The sequence below is a fragment of the Scyliorhinus torazame genome, chromosome 3, assembly GCF_047496885.1.
Source record: "Scyliorhinus torazame isolate Kashiwa2021f chromosome 3, sScyTor2.1, whole genome shotgun sequence".
Lineage (NCBI taxonomy): Eukaryota > Metazoa > Chordata > Chondrichthyes > Carcharhiniformes > Scyliorhinidae > Scyliorhinus > Scyliorhinus torazame.
The window spans coordinates 200,336,963-200,363,321 of NC_092709.1; the positions used below are offsets into that span (position 1 = coordinate 200,336,963).

At 46.6% G+C, this 26,359-nt stretch overlaps 1 protein-coding gene across 4 annotated transcripts in view; it reads right to left on the bottom strand.

Annotated features, from left to right (window-relative positions):
• The window catches only part of fryl (furry homolog, like), a 683,156-nt gene that overhangs the window by 60,558 nt on the left and 596,239 nt on the right, over window positions 1-26,359 (bottom strand). For all 4 annotated transcript variants that reach the window (XM_072496733.1, XM_072496730.1, XM_072496731.1 and 1 more), the window contains 3 exons: window positions 18,257-18,464; window positions 10,057-10,206; window positions 8,614-8,712 (listed from right to left, as the gene is read on the bottom strand). In XM_072496733.1, coding sequence (XP_072352834.1) covers window positions 8,614-8,712; window positions 10,057-10,206; window positions 18,257-18,464 — 457 coding nt within the window. The remainder of the gene's footprint in view (window positions 1-8,613; window positions 8,713-10,056; window positions 10,207-18,256; window positions 18,465-26,359) is intronic.

Sequence of the window (26,359 nt, forward strand, 5' to 3'; positions counted from 1 at the left end):
AGGGACTCAGACTCCCTCCACGCTAATAAGATCCGTCTCCGGGCTACCAAGGAGGCAAAGGCCAAGACGTCAGCCTCTCTCGCCCCCTGGACTCCCGGGTCTACCGACACTCCAAAAATCAGAACCTCTGGGCTCGGCGCCACCCTCATTTTTAGCACCGTAGACATGACATCCACAAATCCCTGCCAGAATCCACTAAGCTTCGGAAAAGCCCAAAACATGTGGACATGATTTGTGGGCCCTCCTGCACACCTCACACGCCTGTCCTCCACCCCAAAAAACCTGCTCATCTGGGCCACCGTCATGTGTGCCTGGTGAACCACCTTGAATTGTATCAGGCTGAACCTGACACGTGATGAGGACGTGTTGATTCTGCTCAGGGCATCCTCCACAGATCTGCCTCTAGCTCCTTACCCAGCTCATCTTCCCATTTACGCTTTAGCTCATCTATCTGGGTTTCCTCCCACTCCATAAGTTCTTCATAGATTTCCGATACCTTCCCCTCCCCCACTCCCATTCTAGAAACCACCTTGTCCTGTATCCCCTGTGAACAAAGAACAAAGAAAAGTACAGCACAGGAACAGGCCCTTCAGCCCTCCAAGACTGTGGCGGTGGAAGCGGAAAGGTTGAAACTTGCCTTCGCACAAAATCCCTCACCTGCAGATAACTAAATCCATTCCCTCCCGGCAATTCAAACTCCTCTTCCAGATCCTCCAAACAGGGAAAGCTCCCATCAATAAACCGATCCCCCAGCCTCTCAATCCCTGATCTCGCCACCTCTGAAACCCCCCCCATCTAAGCTCCTCGGCACAAACCGGTGATTTCCACAAATTGGAGCCCACCCCGACGCTCCCTCCACTCCCATATGCTTCTGCCACTGCCCCCAAACTCTTAGAGCCACCACCACCGGGGTTGTAGAGTACCAGGCCGGTGAGAACGGCAGGGGAGCCGTGACCAATGTCCCTAAACCTGTGCTCCTACATGAGGCTGCCTCTACCTGCTCCCACACCGACCCCTCCCCCACTACCCACTTCCTAATCCTGGCTATATCTGCCGCCCAGTAATAGTTCCTAAAGTTCGGCAGTGCCAACGCCCCCCGCCCCCCAGCTCCGATCCAGCAGCACTTTCCTTACTCGCGGGGTTTTACCGGCCCACATAAACCCAGAGATCACCGCATTCACCGGCTTAAAAAAGACCTTTGGTATAAAAATAGGGAGACACTGGAAAACAAACAAAAATCTCGGGAAAACCGTCATCTTTACAGTCTGTACCCTCCCCGCCAGTGACAACGGGAGCATGTCCCACCTCCGGAAGTTCTCCTTCATTTGCTCAACTAACCGGGCCAGATTTAGTTTATGTAGCTGCTCCCATCCCCATGCCACCTGGATACCCAAGTATCGAAAACTCTCTCCCACCACTTTAAACGGCAATTACCCCAGTCTCCTCCCCTGCTCATCACAGCAGTCTACGTCCCATCCCAGGCGGAAGTGAAGAAAGCACTTGACGAACTACGTTTCACCATCAACAACCAAGAAACAAATCACCCCGAAGCCCTGACAATTGTGGCTGGAGACTTCAATCAGGCCAACCTCAGGAAGGTCCGACCCAAACTACATCAACATATCTCCTGCTCCACCAGAGGTGCAAACATCCTGGACCACGAGCATCAAAGAAGCCTACCGCTCCATTCCCCAACCTCATTTTGGCAAATCCGACAACAGGTCGGTATTCCTATTTCCGGTTTACAAACAGCAACTCAAGCGTGCTGAACCAGTCAAGAAAACCGTGCAGTGCTGGTCCGAGGAATCTGAGGACATCCTCCGCTACTGCTTGGAGACTGTGGACTGGTCCATATTCAAGGCCGCGGCAGCTAACCCGGACGAGTACGCAACCACCGTCACAGACTTCATCAGTAAGTGGGTCGAGGACTGTGTACCAAAGAAGACAATACGGGTATTCCCCAATCGGAAACCCTGACTCAACCAAAAGGTTCACTCCCTGCTGAAGTTCCGGACAGAGGCGTTCAAGTCTGACGACCCTGACCTACATAAGAAATCCAGGTACGACGTACGGAAAGTCATCAGGGATGCAAAAAGACAATACCGCATCAAACTAGAGTCCCAGGCCAGCGGCACTAACCCACGACGACTATGGCAGGGCCTACACAAGTTCACAGGTTATAAAGCAAGGCCAGGCAGAATATCTGGTGCTGGAGCATCCCTACCCGATGATCTGAACAAGTTCTATGCCCACTTTGAGCAGTCAGCCAATGTATCAGTGCCAACCGCCCCAACAGCCCTGGACACACCCAGACACACCCATACCCACTATTACAGCCTCAAGAGGTGAGAGCTGCCTTCTTGAAAGTGAATCCGCAGAAGCGACGGGCCCCGACGGAGTCCCTGGACGAACACTCAGAGCCTGCACACACCAACTGGCGAGTGTATTCGTATCTTCACCACCTCATTCCTCCGCTCTGAGGTCCCTACCTCCTTCAAGAAGATCACCATAATACCCTGTAACCAATCACTGTTTGTCGATGTACCATTTGTTAATGTACTCTGTTGATTATTCTTTTGTCTACTATGTACGTACTGTGTACATTCCCTCGGCCGCAGAAAAATACTTTTCACTGTACCTCAGTACAGGTGACAATAAATCAAATCAAATCCTGCCCCCGAGCCTGGATCACAAAAACCTCACTCTTACCCATGTTCAAATTATACCCAGAAAACTGGCCAAATTCCTCTAATATCCGCATAATCTCTCCTATCCCCCCTAACTGGTCAGAAATATACAGGAGGAAGTCGTCTGCATACAAAGAGTCTCCCCCCCCCCCCCCCCCCGACTAGCCCCTTCTAGTCCTTTGACATTCTCGGCACCATCGCCAATGGTTCTATAGCCAAGGCAAACAACAGTGGGGAGAGGGGACATCCCTGCAGTCTAAAGTAGTCCAAACTCACTCGGTTCATCCGCACACCCGTCACCGACCTAGCTACACATATTAAACATTTTACAAGGTAGTTCACCTATTACCCAATATTATCCATCATGGATCTCTACAAAGTGAACACGCTAGCATACAATTCCTTGTGGTCCTGGAAAAAATATAAAATAGAATATCTGTACGCAGCTCCTTCCTTTTTGGTTATACCAGATGACATGGTTACTTCTGCACTCCTGTGCTCTTGATGAGAAACTGCACTTTATGGCCAGGATTTTCTGGCCCTGCTGCAGCAGGATTACCTGCAACGGATGCAGTGAGCCGCATGGCAGGAGGGACCGGAAAGTTCTGGCCCATGAGTGAGAAAATCAGGGCAAAAATGTTCTTGCACCATCTTCAATCAATACTCTATTCAAGAAGTGATTTTGGGACTTCCGGTGGTGGCCACGGAGTGAACGGTCACACATTTAGCAGCTGTTGCCTCTAGTGGTCTTTTAATGGCTTTTGAGTTGGATTTTCGCGGGAATTTCTCAACATAAGTTGATAAAAGTGAGAGGAGAAGGAGGCTACCCCCAATTTATGGAACCGTGCCCAAAAAATAGTCGGAAAAGAAGAAATCAAAAGATGGCTGGAAACAAAACTCAGAAAACAGCAGGTTCAGTGACAACGAGGTTTTGTGCAGTTCTCTCTCTGTCTGGAAAAATCTCAACCTTTCAATTCTATAATTTAAGTTGCGACTTTCGGGAGGAGAAGGGCTTTTTCTGTTTGATTTGATTTTGATTTGTTGTTGTATGCGCCGAATTGCAGTGAAAAGGGCTTTGAGTTGCGATTTTTTCTTGGAAAGAAGATGGTTGAGTTTCTGCATGCATAATTTTTTTCCACCTACCCAGTTTGATGGCTCTTCTATTGTTTTGGTTCTGTTTGAAGATGATGGGATAGATAAGATTCTGTTAAGGGAGGGGGGTGGGCCTCTGCACCTGGGGGGATTGTTTGTTTGCTTTCTATGTTTGATGTCATTGTGTTGATAACTTATGTTAGGGGGGGGGGGGAAGGGAGGAGATCCGGCAAGTGGTAGAATGCTTGGCACCAGGGGGGCGAGAGCTACTAGGCTAGCTGGATAGCAGTTAATGGGAGCAAAGTGGGGGAGAGCTGAGGAGAAATGGAGTAGGGGGAGGGGACTACTGACGAGTAAGGGACTTTCGGGGGATTGGGGATGGAGAGCAGAGGGCGGTAGCTGCCGAGTGGCGGACCAAGGGAAATGCGGAGCATGGGCTAAGGAAAGGTCATGGCTGATTGACAGGGGAGGAGGTGGGGGGGTGAGAGACCCCCGACCAGACTGGTTACGTGTAATGTTCATGGACTGAATGGGCCGGTCAAAAGGGCCCGTGTATTTGCACACCTGAGACTGTTAAAAGCGGAAGTGGCCATGCTGCAGGAGCCACACTTGAAGTTGGGAGACCAATTCAGATTGAAGAAGGGATGGGTCGGACAGGTCTTTCATTTGGGACTGGACTTTAAAACAAGGGAGTTGGCCATCCTGATTAACAAGAGGGTGGCATTTGAGGTGGGGAGGATAGAGGTAGACCCGGGGGGTAGATTTATTATGGTCAGTGGGAAGCTGGAAGGAATGGCAGTGTGATGGAAAATATATACGCCCCAAACTGGAATGATGTTGCGTTTGTTCGGAAGGTGCTGGGAATGATCCCAGACCTGGGGCGTGATTCTCCGACCCCCCACCGGGTCGGAGAATCGCCGGGAGCTGGCGTGAATCCCGCCCCCGCCGTGTCCCGAATTCTCCGCCACCAGAGATTCGGCGGGGGCGGGAATCGCGGCGCGCCAGTCGGCGGGCTCCCCCCGGCGATTCTCCGGCCCGCGATGGGCCGAAGTCCCGCCGCTGTCAACCCTCGCCAGCCGGCGTGGATTGAACCACCTACCTTACCGGCGGGAGCAGACGGCGTGGGCAGGCTCCGGGGTCCTGTGGGGAGCGCGGGGCGATCTGGCCCCGGGGGGTGCCCCCACGGTGGCCTGGCCAGGCCTGTGCCGTGGGGGCACTCTTTTTCTTCCGCCTTCGCCATGGTCTTCACTATGGCGGAGGTGGAAGAGACCCCCTCCACTGCGCATGCGCATGGATGCCGTGAGCGGCCGCTGACGCTCCCGCGCATGCGTCGCCCGGCGAAGTCCTTTCGGCGCCGGCTGGTGTGGCGCCAAAGGCCTTTCCCGCCTGCTGGTGGGGCGGAAATCACTCCGGCGCAGGCCTAGCCCCTCAAGGTGAGGGCTTGGCCCCTAATTCTGCACCTTTGGGGCGGCCCGATGCCGGTGTGGTTCACGCCATTCCATTACGCCGGATTCCCCTGCCCCGCCGGATAGGGGAGAATCCCGGCCCTGAACTCGCACCGGCTAGTTATGGGGGATCTGAGACTGGACCAGTCGAGTTCTAGGTCAGGGAACATATCAGCAATGGTGAATGAATTATGGGGGTTCATGGATCCGTGGAGATTTGGGAGGCCAAGGAGCAAAGAATATTCATTTTATTCCCATGTGCACAAGGTATACTCCAGGATAGATTTCTTTGTACTGCATAAAATACTGTTATCGGAGGTGGAGGACACAGAGTACTCAGCAATTGTGGTGTCAGACCATGTGCCACATTAGGTAGACCTACAGGCAAGCACGGGAAAGTCTCAGCGCCCACAGTGGAGATTAGATGCCGGGCTGCTTGCGAACGATAAGATCTGTGAGCGAGTGAGGGAGGCCATCCGGGGGTACATAAAAAACAATGATACGGGAGAGACTGCGACAGGGGTGGTTTGGGAGGCATTGAAGGCAGTTATCAGAGGGGAATTTATTTCGATTCGAGCCCATATGGAGGAAACTAAGCGGGCAGAGCTGGACAGATTAGTAGGAGAAATCTCACAGGTGGACAGGAGGTATGCAGAGTCTCCAAATGAGGAGCTCCTGAGGGAGCTTCAGAGACTCCAAATGGAATTTGGGCTCGTTTCCACAGGTAAGGCGGAGGGACAGCTGAGGAGGGCAAAAGGGGCAATATATGAATATGGGGAGAAAGCTAGCAGGATGCTGGCGCATCAGCTAAGGAAGCAGGAGGCGGCGAGAGAAATAGGGAAAATAAAGGATATGAGGGGGAAGGTAGTGATGGACCTGGGGGCAGTTAGTGACGTGTTCCGTGAATTTTATAATCGGTTATATGAGTCGGAACCACCAGCCGGGGAGGAGAGTATGAATCAATTCCTAGAGAGGCTAGAGTTCCCGAAGGTAGATGAGAAGCTGGTGGAAGACCTGGGGGGCCCAATTTGGCTTGGGGAGGTGATAGACAGATTGGGGCGATGCAATCGGTAAAGCCCGGGACTTGACGGATTCCCAGTGGAATTCTATAAAAAGTTCTCTGGGCTACTGGGGCCACTCCTGGTTAAGGCTTTAAAAAAAAAAAAATTTAGAGTACCCAATTAATTTTTTCCAATTAAGGGGCAATTTAGCATGTTCAATACACCTACCTTGCACATCTTTGGGTTGTGGGTGCGAAATCCACACAAACACGGGGAGAATATGCAAACTCCACACGCACAGTGACCCAGAGCTGGGATCGAACCTGGGACCTCGGCGTCATGAGACTGCAGTGCTACCACTCTGGTTAAGGCTTTTAACGAGTCTTGGGAGCTGTGAATACTCCCCCCAACGCTATCATAGGCATCAATTTCTCTCAATCTGAAGCGAGATAAGGACCCGGAGAGCTGTGGATCGTACAGGCCAATTTCCTGACTGAACGTTGATGCTAAATTGCTGGCAAATGTCTTGGCCACTCGAATAGAGGATTGTGTCCCGAGGTAATCGGGGAGGACCAGACGGGAATTGTGAAGGGCAGACACCTGACGTCCAATATAAAACGGTTTCTTAATGTTATAATGATGCCAGCGGAGGGACGCAATATTGAGGTGGTAGTAGCCATGGACATGGAGAAGGCTTTTGACCGGGTGGAGTGGAAGTACCTATGGGACATTTTGGGTGGGTTTGGGTTCGGACACGGATTTGTGGATTGGGTCCGGCTGTTATATCAGGCTCCGGTGGCAAATGTACGAACCAACGAAGTCCGGTCGGAGTATTTTAGTCTCTGCAGGTGGACAAGACAGGGATGGCCACTCTCCCCATTACTGTTTGCCCTGGCCATAGAGTCCTTGGCAATGGCCCTTAGATCATCAAATGCCTGGCGGGGGATAGTGAGGGTGGGGGAGGGGTGTGTGTGTGTGGAGCACAGAGTCTCTCTATATCCGGACGATTTGCTGCTCTATGTCACAGACCCGGTGGGGGGGATGGCCGAAATCATGGAGATACTAGGAAGAATTTGGGCAATTTTCAGGTTACAAGTTAAATATAGGAAAGAGCGAGATGTTTGTGATCCAGGCACGGGGGCAGGAAAAGAGACGGAGGGAGATGCCGTTCAGAGTGGTTGAGAGGAGATTTAGATATCTGGGGTTTCAAGTGGCTAAGGATTGGGGGCAGCTTCATAAGTTAACTCTGGGCAAAGCGGTGGATCAAATGAAAAGCAATTTTTGCAGATGTGACATGCTCCCGCTGACGCTGGCGGGGAGGGTCCAGACGGTAAAGATGACGGTCCTCCCGAGACTGCTCTTCTTTTTTCAATGTCTTCCGATTTTTATCCCAAAGGCTTTTTTCAGGAAAGGCACTCCTGGAACGGGGTCGCGGAGGGGGGGACTTGGCCCTCCCGAGCTTTATTAACTATTACTGGGCAGCCAACATATCGATGGTCAGGAAGTGGATAGTGGGGGAGGGGTCGGTGTGGGAGAGAGTAGAAGCGGCATCCTGTAAGGGGACGAGTTTGGAGGCCTTACTGACGGCGCCCAACATTTTTGCCAGCTCGGTACTCTACGAGCCCTGTGGTGGTGGCAGCCCTTAGGGTGTGGGGGCAATGGAGGCCGCACATGAGATTGGAGGGGGCGTCAGTGTGGTCACCAATTTGTAACAATCACCAGTTTGCTCTGGGGGTGCTGGATGGGGCCTATAAGGGATGGCGGCGGGCAGGGATTGAGAGATTTGGTGCCCTATTCATTCAGGAGGGTTTCCCTACTTGGAGGCATTGGAGGAGGAGTTTGAGTTGCCGGGCGGGAATGGGTTTCGGTACCTACAGGTGGGTGCTTAAGAGATGTTAATGTGTTAAAGTGTGATAATTACAAATGCCTCAATAAAATATTTTCTAAAAAAAGAGAAGTGATTTTGGATTGGGAAAAGTGGGAAAATGGAAGCAGCACCCAGCTTTTCTTTAAGTAATGCAGACAGAGTAAATTATATAAATAAAAATAGAGTATTCTGTTTTGCAGATTTTAGCAAATTCCAAGTTTTCATTCAACTTTACATTCCCAACATTCAGCACTCTAAAAAGAAGCGGAGCACTTCATCACAACGTTATGATAAATGTGTTGCATTCAGCAATTTAATGTTCTGGAGTACTTTTGATCCCAAATACTAGGTTAATATAGAAAAGAGAGATGCAATGAAACACCAGTATTAAGTTTTTCTTTACTCAATGCTCCACACTTTTCAAATGTTTCATCTCAATATCATAAATGTGATTCTGTCAAGGTTGTCATATGTAAATCAAAACAAAGTGCAAATGTAGGAGGAGAGTTTCTATGGCTCACCTGTTCGGCTCCCTCCCTTTTGGCATTGTAAGTATCCAAGTGTTCTTGTAGCTCTAAAACGCTAAACTTTAATGTCTCTAACAATCCACACGAAACAAGCTGCAAAAGATTTTTAAAAAATCACAGGCATTTATATTCCTGCTATTCTTTTATAATTTAAAAACTAGAATGTGTATTAATGCCAGAAAAAATGGCAGAGACTGATGAACAGACTTATTCAGAGGGTTAACACATAGTATGTGCAATTCGGGTTTTCAGGTTAACATCAAAAATCATCAAGCGAGGAAAACTAGGGCGTAGGTTTTCCGAGTCTACTCTGTATGGCCGGTTCAACAACACTGGTGGTGGACTGGATAGAAATTGTTTGTGTGCCTTCTCAGTTGTGGACTGAGGGATGGATATCACCCTTTCACATCTATTGTGGGGATGGAGAATAAAAAGGTTAAAGAAAGTAAAATAACAAAACCGAGAAACAGAACTGGCATCTTAAAAATATGGGCTGTTCCACCTCCTGCAGAACTTCCATTTATTTCAGAATCTTGGCTAGGTTTCCAGTTTTCTCCATGAAACCATTTAATCTTCATAGAATCATGGAATTTACAGTGCAGAAGGAGGTCATTTGGCCCATCGGGTCTGCACCAGCACTTGGACGTGGCACCTAAGCCCATGCCTTCACCCTATCCCCGTAACCCAGAAACCCCACCTAACCTTTTGGACTAGAAGGGGCAATTTAGCATGGCCAATCCACCTAACTTGCATATCTTTGGACTGTGGGAGGAAACCGGGGCACTCAGAGGAAACCCACGCAGTCATGGGGAGGGAGTACTAACCCAACACAGTCACCCAAGGCCGGAATTGAACCCGAGTCCCTGGAGCTGTGAGGCAGGAGTGCTAAACACTGTGCCACCTCTTGATCTGAGTCAATGTTGTAGTCCTCCTTAGGGAAATGCTTTCTCACTTGCATGCCAATAGGAACTTATGAAAGTCAATGTATGTTATACGTGCGAAAATGTAATACACTATGTATAAATGACTAAGGCTGGAATTTTCTGGCCAATTATGCTGACAGGATCTTGGATGCGCCGTCAGTTAACCAGCGGCGAGGGTGCATTCGATGGGAAACCCCAATGGTAGCACGGGACCAGAAGATTCTGCTGCCAAGCAATTGTTGAAGAATTGCAAATAAAGGAAGTGACTGGTGAACAGTAAGTTTAAGTCTACACTTAAAAATTGGAAGAAACCGGAGGAAGGCTCAAAAATATGAATGGCAAATCATTATGCAACATACATTTTCTAGAACAGTCTTATGAATAAAGTTGCTTCTGTGCTGTAACCACTCTAATTTTATGATAGGAATGCCATAACATTTTATACATAAAATTAGTTTACACCACTTTTCTACAACTCTTACTAATTGTATTGCAGTAAAAGTCTAAAACTTACAGTTTCAGCATCCACAAAGACAGTAGGGCAATCTGAACACATCATCATTACTTCCAATGAGCTCTTGAATTTCGACCCAATCTTCTGGAGACTGTCCCCCAAATGACTGACAGAATCATGAGTTATGGCACAGAATTTTTTCTGAATGTTCTGTAGAAACAAGCAATCGGCTATCAACATCATTTTTCACTCTGTTCTTTTGATTTTAAAAATTTTCATATCAGCACACGGTTTGTACAGATTGGTGCAAAGCCGTTTTGGCTTCAAAGCAATGTTAAACTTGTAGTGTAAATCAGGTGGCACACGATTAGTTTATGCAATCGTTATTAGATCTGGTTGTACCATGTGAAGCACTTTTAGGCCTCACTCTCCTCTGTCGACATCACTCACTATTCCAGGACAATTTGGGAGAGCAAAGATAACCTGCTTTTTTCTGCACTTCCTACTTTTTCCATACAATTCTTGCCATCTATCCTCAATGTCAACAACTATGAGAAGCTTGTGAATATCACTGTCAGCATGATTGGGCCTATCCAATCAGTTGCATGATCTAATCACCATGTTCTTGTCCTTCTTGATCCTTCTACAGTCTCTGACAGTTAACCACATTATACTTTCAGATGTCCTACTTTCCATTGGCCAGTTTAGCGAGACCATTCTTACTTAATTGGTTCCATTCTTATTTAATTGATCATTTTCAAAGCATTTTTAGCAATGACTTCTCTTCTCACTCCATGGGCTGGATTCTCCATTCCCAACGGCAACATCGCGTTCGGCGACGTGGCGGTGAATCCGGTTTGACGCCAATATCGGGGGCTGTGCCGGTTTTCGGATTCTCCGCCCCCTGAAAAGTGGCGAACCCTAGGAGGGGAGGGTGCAGCCCGTTTTGCTGAGGTGGGACAATCTCCTTCTGTCGTTGGCGGGCGGGGGCAGGCAGTAAAAATGAATGTTTTGCTGTGATTCCTGTTTTTGTTCCAATGTCTGCTGGTCTTTCTGCCAAAGTCCTTCTTCAGGGGGATTGACAAGCTTATTTCCTGGGGTGGGGGGGGGGGGGGGGGGGGGGCGTATTTCCTGGGGGGGGGGGGGGGGGGATAATGTGGGCAGGATTAAGAGGGTGGTACTGCAGAGGGGATGGTAAGCACGGGGGGGGCTAGGCCCCCCCAAACCTGCTGTATTACTATTGGGCGGCGAATACAGAGAAGGTGCCGTGTTGGATCAAGGAGGGGGAAGGGCTCTGTGGGTAAAGATGGAGGCGGGCTCTTTTAGGGGTCGGAGTTGCGGGCGCGGGCAACGGCGCCGCTCCCCAAGGCTCAAGTACTCAGTGAGTTTGGTGTTGGTGGCTGCGTTGAAGATTTGGAGGCAGTTTAGGCAGTACTTTAATCTGGGGGCTGGGTCGGGGGGGGGGGGGGAAATGCTGATTAGGGGGAATCATGGGGTTAAGCTGGGTAGGATGGATGAGAGGTTTCAGGGATGAGATGGGAGGGGGAATTAAGCAAATGGCAGATTTGTTCGGGGGGGGGGGGGGGCGCGATTTGCGAGTTTAGAGGAATCGGGAGAGAAGTATGTGTTGGCGCCGGTGGGCTTTAGGCATATTCTGGACTCACCAACTGACGTGACGGCAGACTTTTTTGAGGGCCCAGCATATCTGTGGGGAGTATAATGGAGCTTTGCGAGGAAGGTCTTCTTGACCTTCCCGATAGCGCCGGCCTCCTCGTTGCTGGAGGCAGTGCTGTCAGTGGAGGGGTTGGAGAGGGGGGGGGGGGGGGTCGTCTTGCCGATCTACGGGAGGATTCTGGAGGAATCCATGGAGGGGATTAAGACAAAGTGGGAGGAAGAGCTGGGGGTGGCGCTGGAAGCAGGACTGTTGTGTGAGGTGTTGCGGAGGGTGAATGCTACGACTTTGTGTGCGAGGTTGGGGCTGATACAGTTGAAGGCCATGTATGGCACCTCACAAAATTAAAGATGAGCCGGCTGTTCGAGTGGGTGGAGGATGTCTGTGCGTGATGTGGGTGGGACCCCGCAAACCATGTTTATCTGTTTTGGTCCTGCCCGAAGCTGGAAAGGTTTTGGAGGATAGTGTTTAGTACAATCTTGGAGGTCTTACAATGAATGGGGCCCTGTCCTCATGAAGTCATATTCGGGGTATCAGATTGCCCTGAGCTGCAGGCAGGTGCGCAGGCAGACGTCTTAGCCTTTCTCCTCACTGATCGCTCGTAAGCTGGTCTTGTAGAAGGGGCAATCGGCTTCTCCACCCTGTGCCTTGGCGGGGAGACCTGCTGGAGCTTTTGACCCTGGAAAAGGTGAAGTTTGAGCTGTGTGGGGAGTGAAGGAGGGGTTCTACAATTGTTGGGGTTTGTTCATCATGTACTTTTGGGAGTTGGTTACCATTGACTGCTGAGGGTGGGGGTTGAGGGGGATTGTGATTTTTTTTTTGTTTGTTCATGGTTGGTTGGGTTTGTTTTTGTATTGTGAAAATATTGAAAATTTGACGAATCAAAATACTTTAAAAAAAATTAATGGGAGGACATAAATAGGCTGAAAAGAGATCATTGTTCGTAGAATTTACAGTGCAGAAGGAGGCCATTCGGCCCATCAAGTCTGTACCGTCCCAAGGTGCGATGCGGTATAGTGTACCCAGCTAAGTTGAGGGTGACCTACAAATCCAAAGACTTTTATTTTGAGACGGTGGAAGCGGCGGAGGTGTCTGTGGCAGAATTGAAAAATGGGACTGAGGATTGGTCTTGTACTGAGGGTAGGGGTTGGTAGGAGAGTATGTAGCTTTATGTTTTCAGTGCATGTTGTCATATATGTACTAAATGAGTCGACGTCATCTATTTGGACAAGGTAAGAGTTGGGATTCTCTTTTGTAATGATGGTTCTTTGGGGTTTGTGTGTTAAAGGGATTTCTTTGTTTCCCTGGGACCGGGCAGGGGGAGGGGATAAGAGGGGAATGAGACTCAGGCAGGGGCCTCCACACTGGCTGGTTTAAGCCAGCCAGTGAACAGGAGTGAGGTGGGGGGAGGGGCTGCGGCCATCAGAGCCTGGTAGAACAGATTTCGATGAGCCTAGCTGGGGTGAAAGGTTGGGGGAAGGCACCGATACTGGGTGTTTTCGAGAGGAAGTGAAATGAAAATGAAATGAAATGAAAATGAAAATCGCTTATTGTCACAAGTCGGCTTCAAATGAAATTACTGTGAAAAGCCCCTAGTCGCCACATTCCGGCGCCTGTTTGGAGAGGCAGGTACGGGAATTGAACCGTGCTGCTGGCCTGCCTTGGTCTGCTTTAAAAGCCAGCTATTTAGCCCAGTGTGCTAAACCAGCCCCTAAGTGGAGGGGAGGAATCTGGGAGGGGGGTTTACAATTCATGGGTGTCATTCATTGTACACTTTCGGGAATTGGATGGCCTTGAATATTAGCGGGGGGGGGGGGGGGGGGGGCACTATATATGTTAATAGTGACTATGGGCGATTCCGGATTCCTTTTTTAAATTTGATGTTTACATTGTCATGCGGGCTGTTGTTTGGGGGTTGGTGGGAGAATGGGATCATTGCCATTAAGAGGGGGATTGACATTGTATTTGTTACCGTTTACTGTTTGTTGGTGGGTGTAGATTTTGAAGAAAATGTGAAAAAGGAGAATAAAAACATTTTTAAGAAGTCTGCACCTGCCCTTGGAAAGAGCACCCTTCTTAAACCCACACCTCCACCCTAGTCCCGTAACCCCACGTAACCTTTTGGACACTTAGGGGCAATTTAGCATGGCCAATCCACCTAACCTGCACATCATTGGTCTGTGGGAGGAAACCGGAGCACCTGGAGGAAACCCATGCAGATATGAGGAGAACCTGCAGACTCCGCACAGACAGTGACCCAAGCTGGGAATTGAACCCGGGTCCCTGGCGCTGTGAAGCAACAATGCTAACCACTGCACTACCGTGCCGCCCATGTAGACAGGTTAATTGAGTGGGCAACAAGTTGGCAGATGGAGTATAATGTGAGAAGTATGAAGTTATTCACTTTATTTATAAGAATACAACAGCAGAATACTTTTTAAAAAGGTCATGAAACTTGTAAATGTTGACTTGGATCTACAAGTACAAGGAACACAAACAGTTAGTATGCAGATACAGAGATAAAGCAAGTAACAGCAAGGAAAGTGAATGGTATGTCGGCCTTTGTTTCAAGGGGAATGCAATACAAGAATAAATAACTCTTGGTATTGTAGCGATCTCTGTATATGTATATACATAAAGGGTTAATGGGTAGTCAGTACAGTTAGATGATCACTTGAGGGCAACACTAACGGGGTATTAATACAAGCTCAATCTGTTTTCTTGCTCTCTTTGGGTGTGTTGTGACTAGAGAACAGAAGTGTTAGCTCAGAGTGCAAATAGAATATTCATAGTTAATCTAATTCTATCATATTTAATTTAACTGCTAGTAAAAGCATTGAAGAATCAAACTCACAAGTAAACTGATTAGTTACTCAATAAATTATTTGTTATCACTGGACGACTTCGAGTATTCATCATCATCAAAGTTAAGAACTTCTCGGCATAAACAAATGAGTAACATATATTACTTTAAGTAATATAACAGGTAGAATTGCACGGGGCTGTAGTGAGACCATACCTGGAATACGGTGTACCATTTTGGTCTCAATTTCCAGAAGGATATACATGCATTGGAGGCAGTACAGTGAAGATTAATTAGTTTGGTCCCTGGGACGACAGGGTTGTCCTATGTTTGGAGGTTGAGTGAATTGGATCTATCTTCATTGGAATTTAGAAGAATGAGAGGTGAACTCATTCAAACATTCAAAATTAGTAAGGGCTCTGTCGGATAGATACTGAGACATAGTTGCCACTGGCTGGGTAATCTTGAACAAGTTTCAGGATAAGGGACAGTTAATATAGGACTGAAATGAGGAGAAATTTCAAATTGTGATCCTTGAAATTTTCTACCCCAGAGAGATGAGATTTAACGGTGAGATAGACAGGTATTTGGGTTCTCAAGAAATGAAAGAATATGGAGATCGGGTGAGAAATATTACGATCCCAGACCAGACACCAAAAGTGGCTAGGATACTGGACAGGAACCCCAATATTTCATTTTAGTTTTGTAAGACTGAGGAAAGAATAATTCGCCCCAGGAGTGATTGCACGAAGAAATAGGGATTTGGATATTAAAATAAACTTTATTACTAACACAGTATTAAAATCTTTAACATCATATCCATAATAGCTTGCAATTATCCCTTAAACAATACTCACTACAGGAGATACATAAATACCCTTAACTGCTATCTTTATTGTCACTTAAACAACAAGAAAAAACCCTGGGCGGGATTCTCCGCCAGCGGGATGCTCCGTTTTGCTGGCACCCAGGGGTTTCCCGACAGCTTGGGGCTGCCCCACAATGGGACCAGCCGGCGTAACGGAGAATTCTGTTGGCGGATCGAGGCAGAAATGTGGCGCGGTGGGCGAAGAATCCAGGCCCTATCTCAGCTCTCTATCCACCTTAAATGCCAATGGCACAGAGGAATGCTTGCTTTACAGAGATATTCTTTGAGAAAGAGATCTCTTGAAACTGCTTTGTAGAAAAGATCTGACTCCTGTCAGAAACTCTGGTTGGATATCTTCAAAAGCTTTTTCAACTGGCTTGTTTCAGCTCCCCCTTGTCCTCTGACAAGTCTGTACTGCTTTAAAGATGGTTAACCTACAGTGAGAGCAGAACTGCCTCATTCTGGACACAGCTTCATTCAGATCAGAACTGAACTGAAAATGCTTTCTCAAAAAGCCTGATGCCCTAGTTACACCCAGCGATGACATCATCTCACCAAGCTGAAAACTAATTAACTCCTCAGGGAATCTCCTAAATCAAAACAAATTTGCAAGAGCCCAAGCTTTTTATGATAATTAATTGCACCCCTGGCTCGCAAAAACTTTGTTGGCTTTCAGCCTAAGAATCTTTTAAAACATGGGGCAGAATTCTCCACCCTCCCTCTGGGTCGGAGAATCGGCACGGCGCGAATCGCGCCACACCGCAATGCGGAGATGGCGCCGGCGCGGTGTCGGTCGGGGTATGCGCCGACTCTCCAGCCCGTCAATTCTCCGGCCCGAATGGGCTGCGGGCCGTCACAAAAAAATCAGAGTCCCGCCGAGCGCCGTTCTAACATCCTCTGAGCTGGCGGGACCTCGGGGTTGAAGGGTCCGGGGGGGCGGCCTGTGGGGGGGGGGGTCCTCCGTAGTGGCGTGGCCTGCGATTGGGGCCCACCGATCGGCCTCTCTGGCTTGGGGGCCTCCTTTCCTCTGCGCCGGCTCCTTAAGCCCTGCGGCATTTGGTGTCGGGGCCGGTGCGGGGAAGAAGGCCACTGCGCATGCGCTAGTTGGCGCCGGTCCAACTGCGCATGCGCGGACCCCACGGCGCCGGGATTTGCAGCTGGAGCGGCGTGGGCCAGAGAATGGGGTCCCGGAAGGGCGTCGACTCCCGTTTTTACGCCAGCATCAAACACTCCTGTTTTTACGCTGGCGTCGACACTTAGCCGCCCGATGGGAGAATCCTGCCCAAGATTTCAGCAACACACTATAACTGTGCCTTTTAACCCGTACTTCACCAAATACTTATAATACAACATTGTTGAAATTCCTACATTCATCACAGAAAGTAAAGCCTGAAATCAGCCATGATCATATTGAGCAGTGGTGCAGGCTCGATGGGATGTATTGTCTTCTCCTGTTCCCTTTTCTTATGCTCTTATGACCAAGATCATTGGCCCATAATTTCCGTTCCAGAGCATCATACCCAGGAGACCCAAAGGAGCACTGGAGACTCAACCCTGCCACCCCAAAGGAGAATCAAAGTAAGGATTGCACGGCAAATGCCCAGAAAGCTCAAACTTCCGTTGGGAAATTATCCTGCACTGGGAACCATCCAGATGTTCCAATTTAAATCGCAATCTTCAGACGGTTCCGACTGTCTCTACAGAAATTGTTAGCCAGGAAAAATTAGAAGAATTAAAACCACTTCTAACTTCTAGATAGCTATAGACTTATCCTCCTGACCTGCAGTGGATCTCATGGCCATCTCCCACTTCCAAACCTGCCTCTGAACCCCCCTTCACACCAGACTATGCTCCATATCCCCAAATCTCACCCCTGAACCACTCCACCCTCTGACTATATCCAACACCCCCATCCAATCCCCTCCACTCCTACTGCCCCCTCACCAACCCCCCTCCAACCTCTGCAATTCTCACCGTCACGAGCCACTCAGCCACTATGCCCTGATGCTCCCCAATACCACAACTACCCTCCAGACCCATAAACCCCGACTATCCTTACTCCCCTCCTCCGATTCACTGACTTCACCCCCAACTACTCCCCCACTGGCCCACCAACACCAATTGGTCACCCATCGCTCCCCTTTACCGCTAAAACCTCCTCCAACTTTATAACTTACCAAAACTCTGATCTTTCATCTCTGCATCCCACTCCTTTAACAGCTGTGCTCACATCTGCTCCTTGAATTCTCTTAAGCCTCCTCACCTTTCTTTTCCCCTTTAAAATCCTCTTCAAAACCTACAGCTGTGAGCAAGCTTTTCCCACACCTCCTAATTGCTCCTCCTTTGGTTCATCATCCAGTTTTTAGCCAATTACTTTGCACTAATTTCAGACACTTTTCTACCTTAAAAATACCATATAAATGTAAGTTGTTGTTGTCCCAGCATCAATGAGGGACATTTCGAAAGGGTCAGTGAATACCACATATCTTGATCATAACATAAAACTGGTGTAGATATATTGCAGCATACATATTTTTGCCACTCAGAATGGAGAAATATTAAATTTCTTCCCCTTAATAATTCTTGTCTGAAGACACTATTTGTAAATATTTCAAAAACATTGCTTAAAAGGGAAGCCTTATACTTTCAAAACACTTAATTTTACCTAATTATACTTTTGATCCCAAAATCTGAGATGCCCTGAGATTCATAAATAGTCTAAGTCTATTTTCACATCAGTAAAATCATCGATGACTTATAGAATGTCAGTTAGAACATTCCAACTGACAAATTCAGCTTCAACAACTTTGAGTAAAGCAAACGTCTTTGGCACGACATTTACTGCACTTACTGAATCCACATCTCAAATCTGTCATCTCCTCAAAAAATTCTCGTCATCAGGTAATAGACCACTGACCTGAAACAGTCTAGAGAACACATGAAATGTATGTACTGCACAGGATCCATCTGTATCTGACAGCATCTGATTGACATGGCAACGCCAGGCTTCCTCCTCATCCTCATAAGCCACTGGTTGGAAAGCAGATAAGATAGCAGAGAGGAAAGGTGATGGCGGTGGTGAGACTTGAATTTCAGGAAACCCTTCCTGGTCTCCTTCATCTTGACTGAAAAAGATACGAAATAGATGTTCTAAGTAAATGGTCTAAATTAGGTAGGAAACCAACTCTATATTCATTTTAGTAGATAGTCCTGAAGACTTATTACAATATGTTTTTACGATTAAACTAGTAAACAGTGCTGTGCTGGAAATGAAATGCTTGATTATATTTTTCAATAATTCAATTTTATAATTAACACTTTTTCCTGCGTTTGCCTTCCAAGCCTATTCTAAGGTACACAACTTTTCCTTGCATAGATTGAAGCAAAATATGGTTCATATTGTTGAAGAAAACATTTTACTAAAGTCTCAACAGAAATTCTAAATCCAAAGTCATCGGCTGCAGGCAATGACATTGTCCTAGTTCTTTAATTGTTTCTTTAGAAACTAATGACACACTATAGACATAACATAAGAAAGGTTCACTTTAATAAATATATTACTCTTGGCAGCTGATAACTATTGTAATAAAATACTGGATGATCAAATTGGAAAGGGTGATCCATGGAAAACCTGACCTCGCCGGATATTTTAATTCAGAAAAAAGTGCCAGGACTTGTCCCACCAATCAGCACACCCTAGGTTTATTATATTGACAACAGTCATGGAGAAGTCAATGTTCTAAGATTTCCCACTTCTCCGGCATAAAGGATGACAGTGTTGTGATTCAGGGCAGCAAGGAGCTCTAAAAATGAGCGGGAACATAAATATACACAGGATATATTCCTTAAGCCATGACTGCAACGTTACAGTTTGCATTGAGTTGCAAAGGAGAATAAGGATTGTCTTTTGTAACTTTCCCTATAAGTGCTAATGTAATCACATGCAGAAGCATTCTAATATTAAGTCATGTTAAATACTATAAACTAAAATTTGAGAAGTAAATGCAATCACAGACACTTCAGGACATTCTCTGAAAGATGCAGAAATACCACTGACATCCGACAGGAGAAACACACATGGTAGTAAATGACAATAATGCTGCAAGGTAGAGAGCATAGTTTAATTTAAACCTTTACTCGGTGCAACATTCCTCTATTATATTTGATCAGAACAATGTAATTACATATTAGTTCACAGAATCTTTTACTGCTGGTAAAATCAATAAACTGATTAAATTATTCTTAAACCAAAATCATAACTAAAAAGATGTTTTGAATTTAAGACATGTCAATATACTTGTTCCCCCTCATGTATCTTTTATTGTGAAGAAAGCTAGAAAATGGAGGAAATCTACCCAAATAATAAATCATAATAATTTACGAAAATAAATACTCACTGTTCAAGATTACTGAATATTCTTACAAAGCATGCAGAGTAAATATATCTGAGACTATTTCTACTTATTGCAGATAACATTTCTACAAATGTTAGGCAGCACTTTGTTTCAAGTGCAGTCGAACAGCTACTGTGTGTTAGCTGGCAGATTATCTGCATATGGACGCAGTTGGTAGCTGCATGCACTATGTGAAATGTTTCTCTTGGAAAAGGAACAGACCTTTTGCTGTCGTAGACAGTATTTCTTATTATCTTAAGTAGGGTCTGTTTCAAGAGGTTGGATGCATCAAGATGTCAATTTACAAGCACAATTAATTTAATGGGATTCACATTTGCCATGCTCCTTAACATTTCCTCTTTGTCATCTATCTTCTTCTGTTAATTGACATATCAATCATTTTTTTCATTTTACTCAAGAGTGAATTATTTCATTGCACCTGCTGTACAGCTGAGGTTAATCATTTGTTCTTTATCTTCCACACTGCCCAGAAAAATACAATGAATGATCTCAAAATAAAGCAACAAAACAATCATCTTCTGAAAACTGTAAAGCAGAATAATTACTGAATATCTCTGAGAAAATGGCATGAATTTTGTCCTTAATTGGGTTTTCAATTTGAACTTCACAGCAGGAAGACTGCAATGGAGTGGTTGCCAAATTTTAAAATCTCTCATCTAACCGTTGCAGCAATTTTATAATAAATCTTGACAAGGCAGTGCAAGGCATCAAGGTTGAAGAAGTCTATACTAAGAGGCAAACCAAACGCAGTGCTTAGGTGCAGCAAAGCCTGGGTTTTAAAAGTCCATTGAAAAAGGAGAAAAGACAGTTACAAAAGTAGAACTTTCCTTAGAAAGCATGCTGTAAAAGAATGTGGCATTGCAACGAGACTTGGTTTAATGCGATATTACACAAATCATAAAAATTTAACTTGCAGTTGCTATCCTGGTTATCAATTTTACTAACCCCAGCTACATATTACTTCGTATAGTCACTTTTTCCTAAAGCAGTGAATCTTTTGGACTCTATCTGGGCCACAAACTTCTTGCCTTGGATTGCATGCTTGTGACTCTTTGTTTAAATGCTGAATAAAATGGATGAATTGGCAACAAGCAGAGTAAATAACATCCTGTCAGTCGTATAGGTTGCTATGTGAACCAATCATGAGCAGAATGCTTTCCCAGGTTTTTTTTGCAATTCCCATGAACTTTGACAAATCTACTCAAATTCTTTGAGGATGCAACTAATAGAGTTGACGAGGGGGAGCCAGTGGATGTATATATTTTGAATTCCAGCAGGCTTTTGACAAAGTCCCGCATTAGTGTGTAAAATTAAAGCGCATGTGATTAGGGGGAGTGTATGGAAATGGATAGAAAACTGGTTGGCAGACAAGAAACAAAATGTAGGAATTAATGGGTCTTCTTCAAATTGTCAGGCAGTGACTAGTGGGGTACCACAGGGTTTGGTGCTAGGACCCCAGCTATTCACTATATATATATATATATATTTACGGGATGTAGGCGTCACTGGTTAGGCCAGCATTTATTGCCTATTGCCCATCCCTAGTTGCATTTCAGATGGTGGTGGCAAGTTGCTTTCTTGAACCGCTGCAGTCCTGAGGTGTAGGTACATCCACTGTGCTGTTAGGGAGGGAGTTCCAGGATGTTGCCCCAGCGACAGTGATAGAGCAGCGATATATTTCCAAATCAGGGTGGTGAGTGACTTGGAGGGAAACCTCCAGGTGGTGGGGTTCCCAGGTATCTGCTGCACTTGTCCTTCTCGATGGTAGTGGTCGTGGGTTTGGAAAGTGCTGACTCAAGAACCTTGGTGAGTTACAGCAATGCATCTTTTAGATGGTACACACGGCTGCCACTGTTCGTCGATGTGGAGGGTTTGAATGTTTGTGGAAGGAGGAATAATCAATTTGTCCTGGATGGTGTCGAGCTTCTTCAGTTGTTGGAGCTACACTCATCCAGGGAAGTGGAGAGTATTCCATTACACTCCTGACTTGCGTATGGCTAGTCCAGTTCAGTTTCTGATTAATGGTAACCAGTATGTTGTTTGTGGGGGATTCAGCGATGATGATGCCATTGAATGTCAAGGGGCGGTGGTTAGATCCTCTCTTGCAGGAGATGGTGATTGCCTGCACTTGTGTGGTGTGAATGTAACTTGTCATTTGCCAGCCCAAGTCTGGATATTGTCCAAGTCTTGCTGCATTTAGACATGAACTGCTTCATTATTTGAGGAGTAGCGAATGGTGCTGAACATTGTGCAGTCATCTGCAAACATCCCCATTTCTGACCTTATGATGGAAAGGAGATCATTGATGAAGTAGCTGAAGATTGTTGGGCTTATGACAGTACCCTGAGGAACTCCTGCAGTGATGTCCTGGAGTTGAGATGATTGACCTTCAACCACCACAACCATCTTTCTTTGTGCCAGATATGACTCTAACCAGCAGAGTTTAACTCCTGATTCCCACTGACTCCACTTTAGCTAGGGCTCCTTGATGCCATGCTTGGTCATATGCTGCCTTTATGTCAAGGGCAGTCACTTTCACCTCACCGTTGTCATTTAGCTCTTTTGTCTATGTTTCAACCAAGGCTGTAGTGAGGTCAGGAGCTGAGTGACCCTGGCGGAACCCAAACTGAACGTCCGTGAGCAGGTTATTGCTCAGTAAGTGCCGCTTAATAGCACTGTTGATGACTCCTTCCATCACTTTGCTAATGATTGAGAGTAGACTACTAGGGCTGTTATTGGCTGGGTTGCATTTGTCCTGTCTTTTGTGTCCAGGACACACCTGGGCAATTTTCCAAATTGCCGGGTGGATGCCAGTGTTGTAGCTGTACTGGAACAGCTTGGCCAGGGGTGTAGCGAGATCTGGAGCACAAAGTCTTCAGTACTATTGCCGGAATATTGTCAGGGCCCATTGCCGTTGCAGTATCCAGTGCCTTCAGCCATTTCTTGATATCACGTGGAGTGAATTGTATTGGCTGAAGACTGACATCTATGATGCTGGGGACCTCCGGAAGAGACTGAGATGGATTCATGATTTAGATGAGGGAACAAGACGGAAGAACTCAAAATTTGCAGGTGACACCAAGTTGGATGTGTGTGATGTGTGTGGGGGGGGGGGGGGGGGGGGGGGGGGGGAGAGATCTGTGAGGAAGATGCAGAGATCCTTCAGTGTGATTTTGAAAAGTTGAGTGGGCAAATGAGTGGCAGATGCAGTTATTTGGAGAATTATGAGATTATACACTTCGGTAGCAAAAGCAGGAAGGTATATTATTAACTGAATGGCCATAAATTGGGAGAGAGGAATGTGCAACAAGACCTGGGTGTCCTTCTACACCAGTCATTGAAGATAAGCATGCAGGTACAGTAGGCGGTAAAAAAGGCAAATGGTATGCTGGCCTTCATTGCAAGAGGATTTGAGTGCAGGAGCAGGGATGTCTTGCTGCAATTACACAGGGCCTTGGTGAGGCCACACCTGGAATATTGTGTGCAGTTTTGGTCTCCTTATCCAAGGAAGGATGTTCTTGCTCGAGGGACAGTGCAGCGAAGGTTTATCAGACTGATTCCTGTAATGGCAGAACTAACGTATGAGGAGAGATTGAATCGGTTAGGATTGTATTCTCTGGAGTTCAGAAGAACAAGGGGGGAATCTCATAGAAACATGGCACAGTACAGGCCCTTCGGCCCATCATGTTATGCCAACCACTTACCCTAATCTAAGATCAACCTAACCTACACCCCTTCAATTTACTGCTGTCCATGTGCTTGTCGAAGAGTCGCTTAAATGTCCCTAATGACTCTGACTCCACCACCTCTGCTGGCAGTGCATTCCACACACCCACCACTCTCTGTGTAAAGAACCAACCTCCTGACATCTCCCCTATACCTTCCTCCAATCACCTTAAAATTATGTCCCCTCATGACAGCCATTTCCGCCCTGGGTAAAAGTCACTGGCTATCCACTCTATCCATGCCTCTCATCACCTTGTATACCTCCATCAAGTCACCTCTCTTCCTTCTCCTCTCCAGTGAGAAAAGCCCTAGTTCCCTCAACCTTTCTTCATGAGACATGCCCTCCAGTCCAGGCAGCATCCTGGTAAATCTCCACTGCACCCTCTCCAAAGCATCCACATCCTTCCTATAATGAGGCGACCAGAGTGGGACACAATATTCCAAGTGTGGTCTAACCAGGGTTTTAGAAAGCTGCAGCAAATCCTCGCAGCTCTTCAACTCAATCCCCCTGTTAATGAAAGCCAACACACCATTCGCCTTCTTAACAACCCTATCAACCTGGGTGGCAACTTTGAGGGATCTATGTACGTGGACCCCAAGATCCCTCTGTTCCTCCACACTTTCAAGAATCCTGCCTTTTACCCTGTATTCAGCATTCAAATTCAACCTTCCATAATGAATCACTTCATATTTATCTAGGTTGAAGCCTATAAAATTCTAACAGGACTAGACAGGGTAGATGCAGGAAGGATGTTCCCGATGGTGGGTGTTCCCAGAACCAGGGTCACAAGTGTGAGGATACGGGGTAGACAATTTAAGACAGAGATCATGAGGAGAACTTTCTTCACCCAGTGTGTGGTCGACCTGTGTAATTCCTTACCACAGGAAGTAGTTGAGGCCAAAACATTGTATGTTTTCAAGAAGCAGCTAGATATAGCACTTAGGCCGAAGTGGATCATAAGATATGGGGGGAATGTGGGATTACGCTTGAGTTGGATGATCAGCCATGATCATAATGAATGGCGGAGCAGGCTTCAAGGGCCGAATAGTATCCTCCTGCTCCTGTTTTCTATGAAAAAACACAGAACATACAGTGCAGAAGGAGGCCATTCGGCCCATCGAGTCTGCACTGACCCACTTAAGCCCTCACTTCCACCCTATCCCCGTAACCTAATAACCCCTCCTAACCTTTTTGGTCACTAAGGGCAATTTATCATGGCCAATCCACCTATCCTGCACGTCTTTGGACTGTGGAAGGAAACCGGAGCACCCGGAGGAAACCCATGCAGACACGGGGAGAACATGCAGACTCCGCACAGACAGTGACCCAGCGGGGAATCGAACCAGGGATAAAACACAGGAATGGATCTGATTAGACTGGTCTACAGAGAGCTGACATACTCAATGGGCCGAATGGCTTCCTTCCAAGCCATAGTGACACTTTGACATTAAAAAATCTGTTCTTCTGAGGATGCGCATGACCTCAATTTCACCGTCAGCAAGGAGATCCTTATTGCATTGGATACTAAAATATCTTTCTTCAACCAATACGTGTTTCACAGTGGAAGGTACAGAAATGTATTGGAGCCTGTGCAGAGGGACCTGGGTGTCCTAGTGCACGAGTCGCAAAAAGCTGGTTTACAGGTGCAACAGGTGATTAATAAGGTGAATGGAGTTTTGTCCTTCATTGCTAGAGGGGGAGTTTGAGACTAGGGAGGTTATGCTGCAACTGTATAAGGCGTTAGTGAGGTCACACCTGGAGTATTGTGTTCAGCTTTGGTCTCCTTACCCGAGAAAGGACGTACTGGCGCTGGAGGGTGTGCAGTGGAGATTCACTAGGTTAATCCCAGAGCTGAGGGGGTTGGATTACGAGGAAAGGTTGAGTAGACTGGGACTGTACTCGTTAGAATTTAGAAGGATGCGGGGAGATCTTATATAAACATACAAAATTATGAAGGGAATAGATAGGATAGATGCGGGCAGATTGTTTCCACTGGCGGGTGAAAGCAGAACTAGGGGGCATAACCTCAAAATAAGGGGAAGTAGATTTAGGACCGAGTTTAGGAGGAACTTCTTCACCCAAAGGGTTGTGAATCTATGGAATTCCTTGCCCAGTGAAACAGTTGAAGCTCCTTCATTAAATGTTTTCGAGGTAAAGATGGATTGTTTTTTGAAGAATAAAGGAATAAAGGGTTATGTTTTTTGGGCTGAGTCCACAAAAGATCAGCCATGATCTCACTGAATGGCGGAACAGGCTCAAAGGGCCAGGTGGCCTACTCCTGCTCCTAGTTCTTATAAAGATATGAACAGACAGAATGCATGGAAAAAAAGCAGTTTGCTGCAGCCTGCAAAGGCTAAGCTAATATTTAAATTATGTGAACCATGGCTCACTCCAGAAACATAATCTAGGCTGACACTTCAGTGGCATACTGAAGGAGTGCTGTAGTTTTGGAGGTGCAGCCTTTTGGATGGGAGGTAAACAGAGATGTGATCTGCTCTTTCAGCCGGATGTAGTAGATCTCATAGTCTCATTCTAAAGCATATATTGATCTTTATCTCACTGCCATTTGTAAAGCTTTGTGCAGAAAATGGCTGCCTTCTTTTCCCGTATCACTATCGTGATAACACTTCCAAAGTACTTCATTAGATCTGACGTGCTATGGGATCTCTGATTTTGCCAAAGGCACTCTGGAATTGTAATTTTTCCTTTACCTTCTTGAAAGTATCTTGAGAAGAAGTCGACCTCTTTTTTCAGAAAAACACTGTTTACTGGTGCTCTGTTGGGATTCCATCAGGGCTACTCAGGTCATGACCTCATTGAAGCCTTTGTCCAAACTTGGAAAAAAGAGCTGAACTCAAGAGGTGAGGTGAGAGTGACT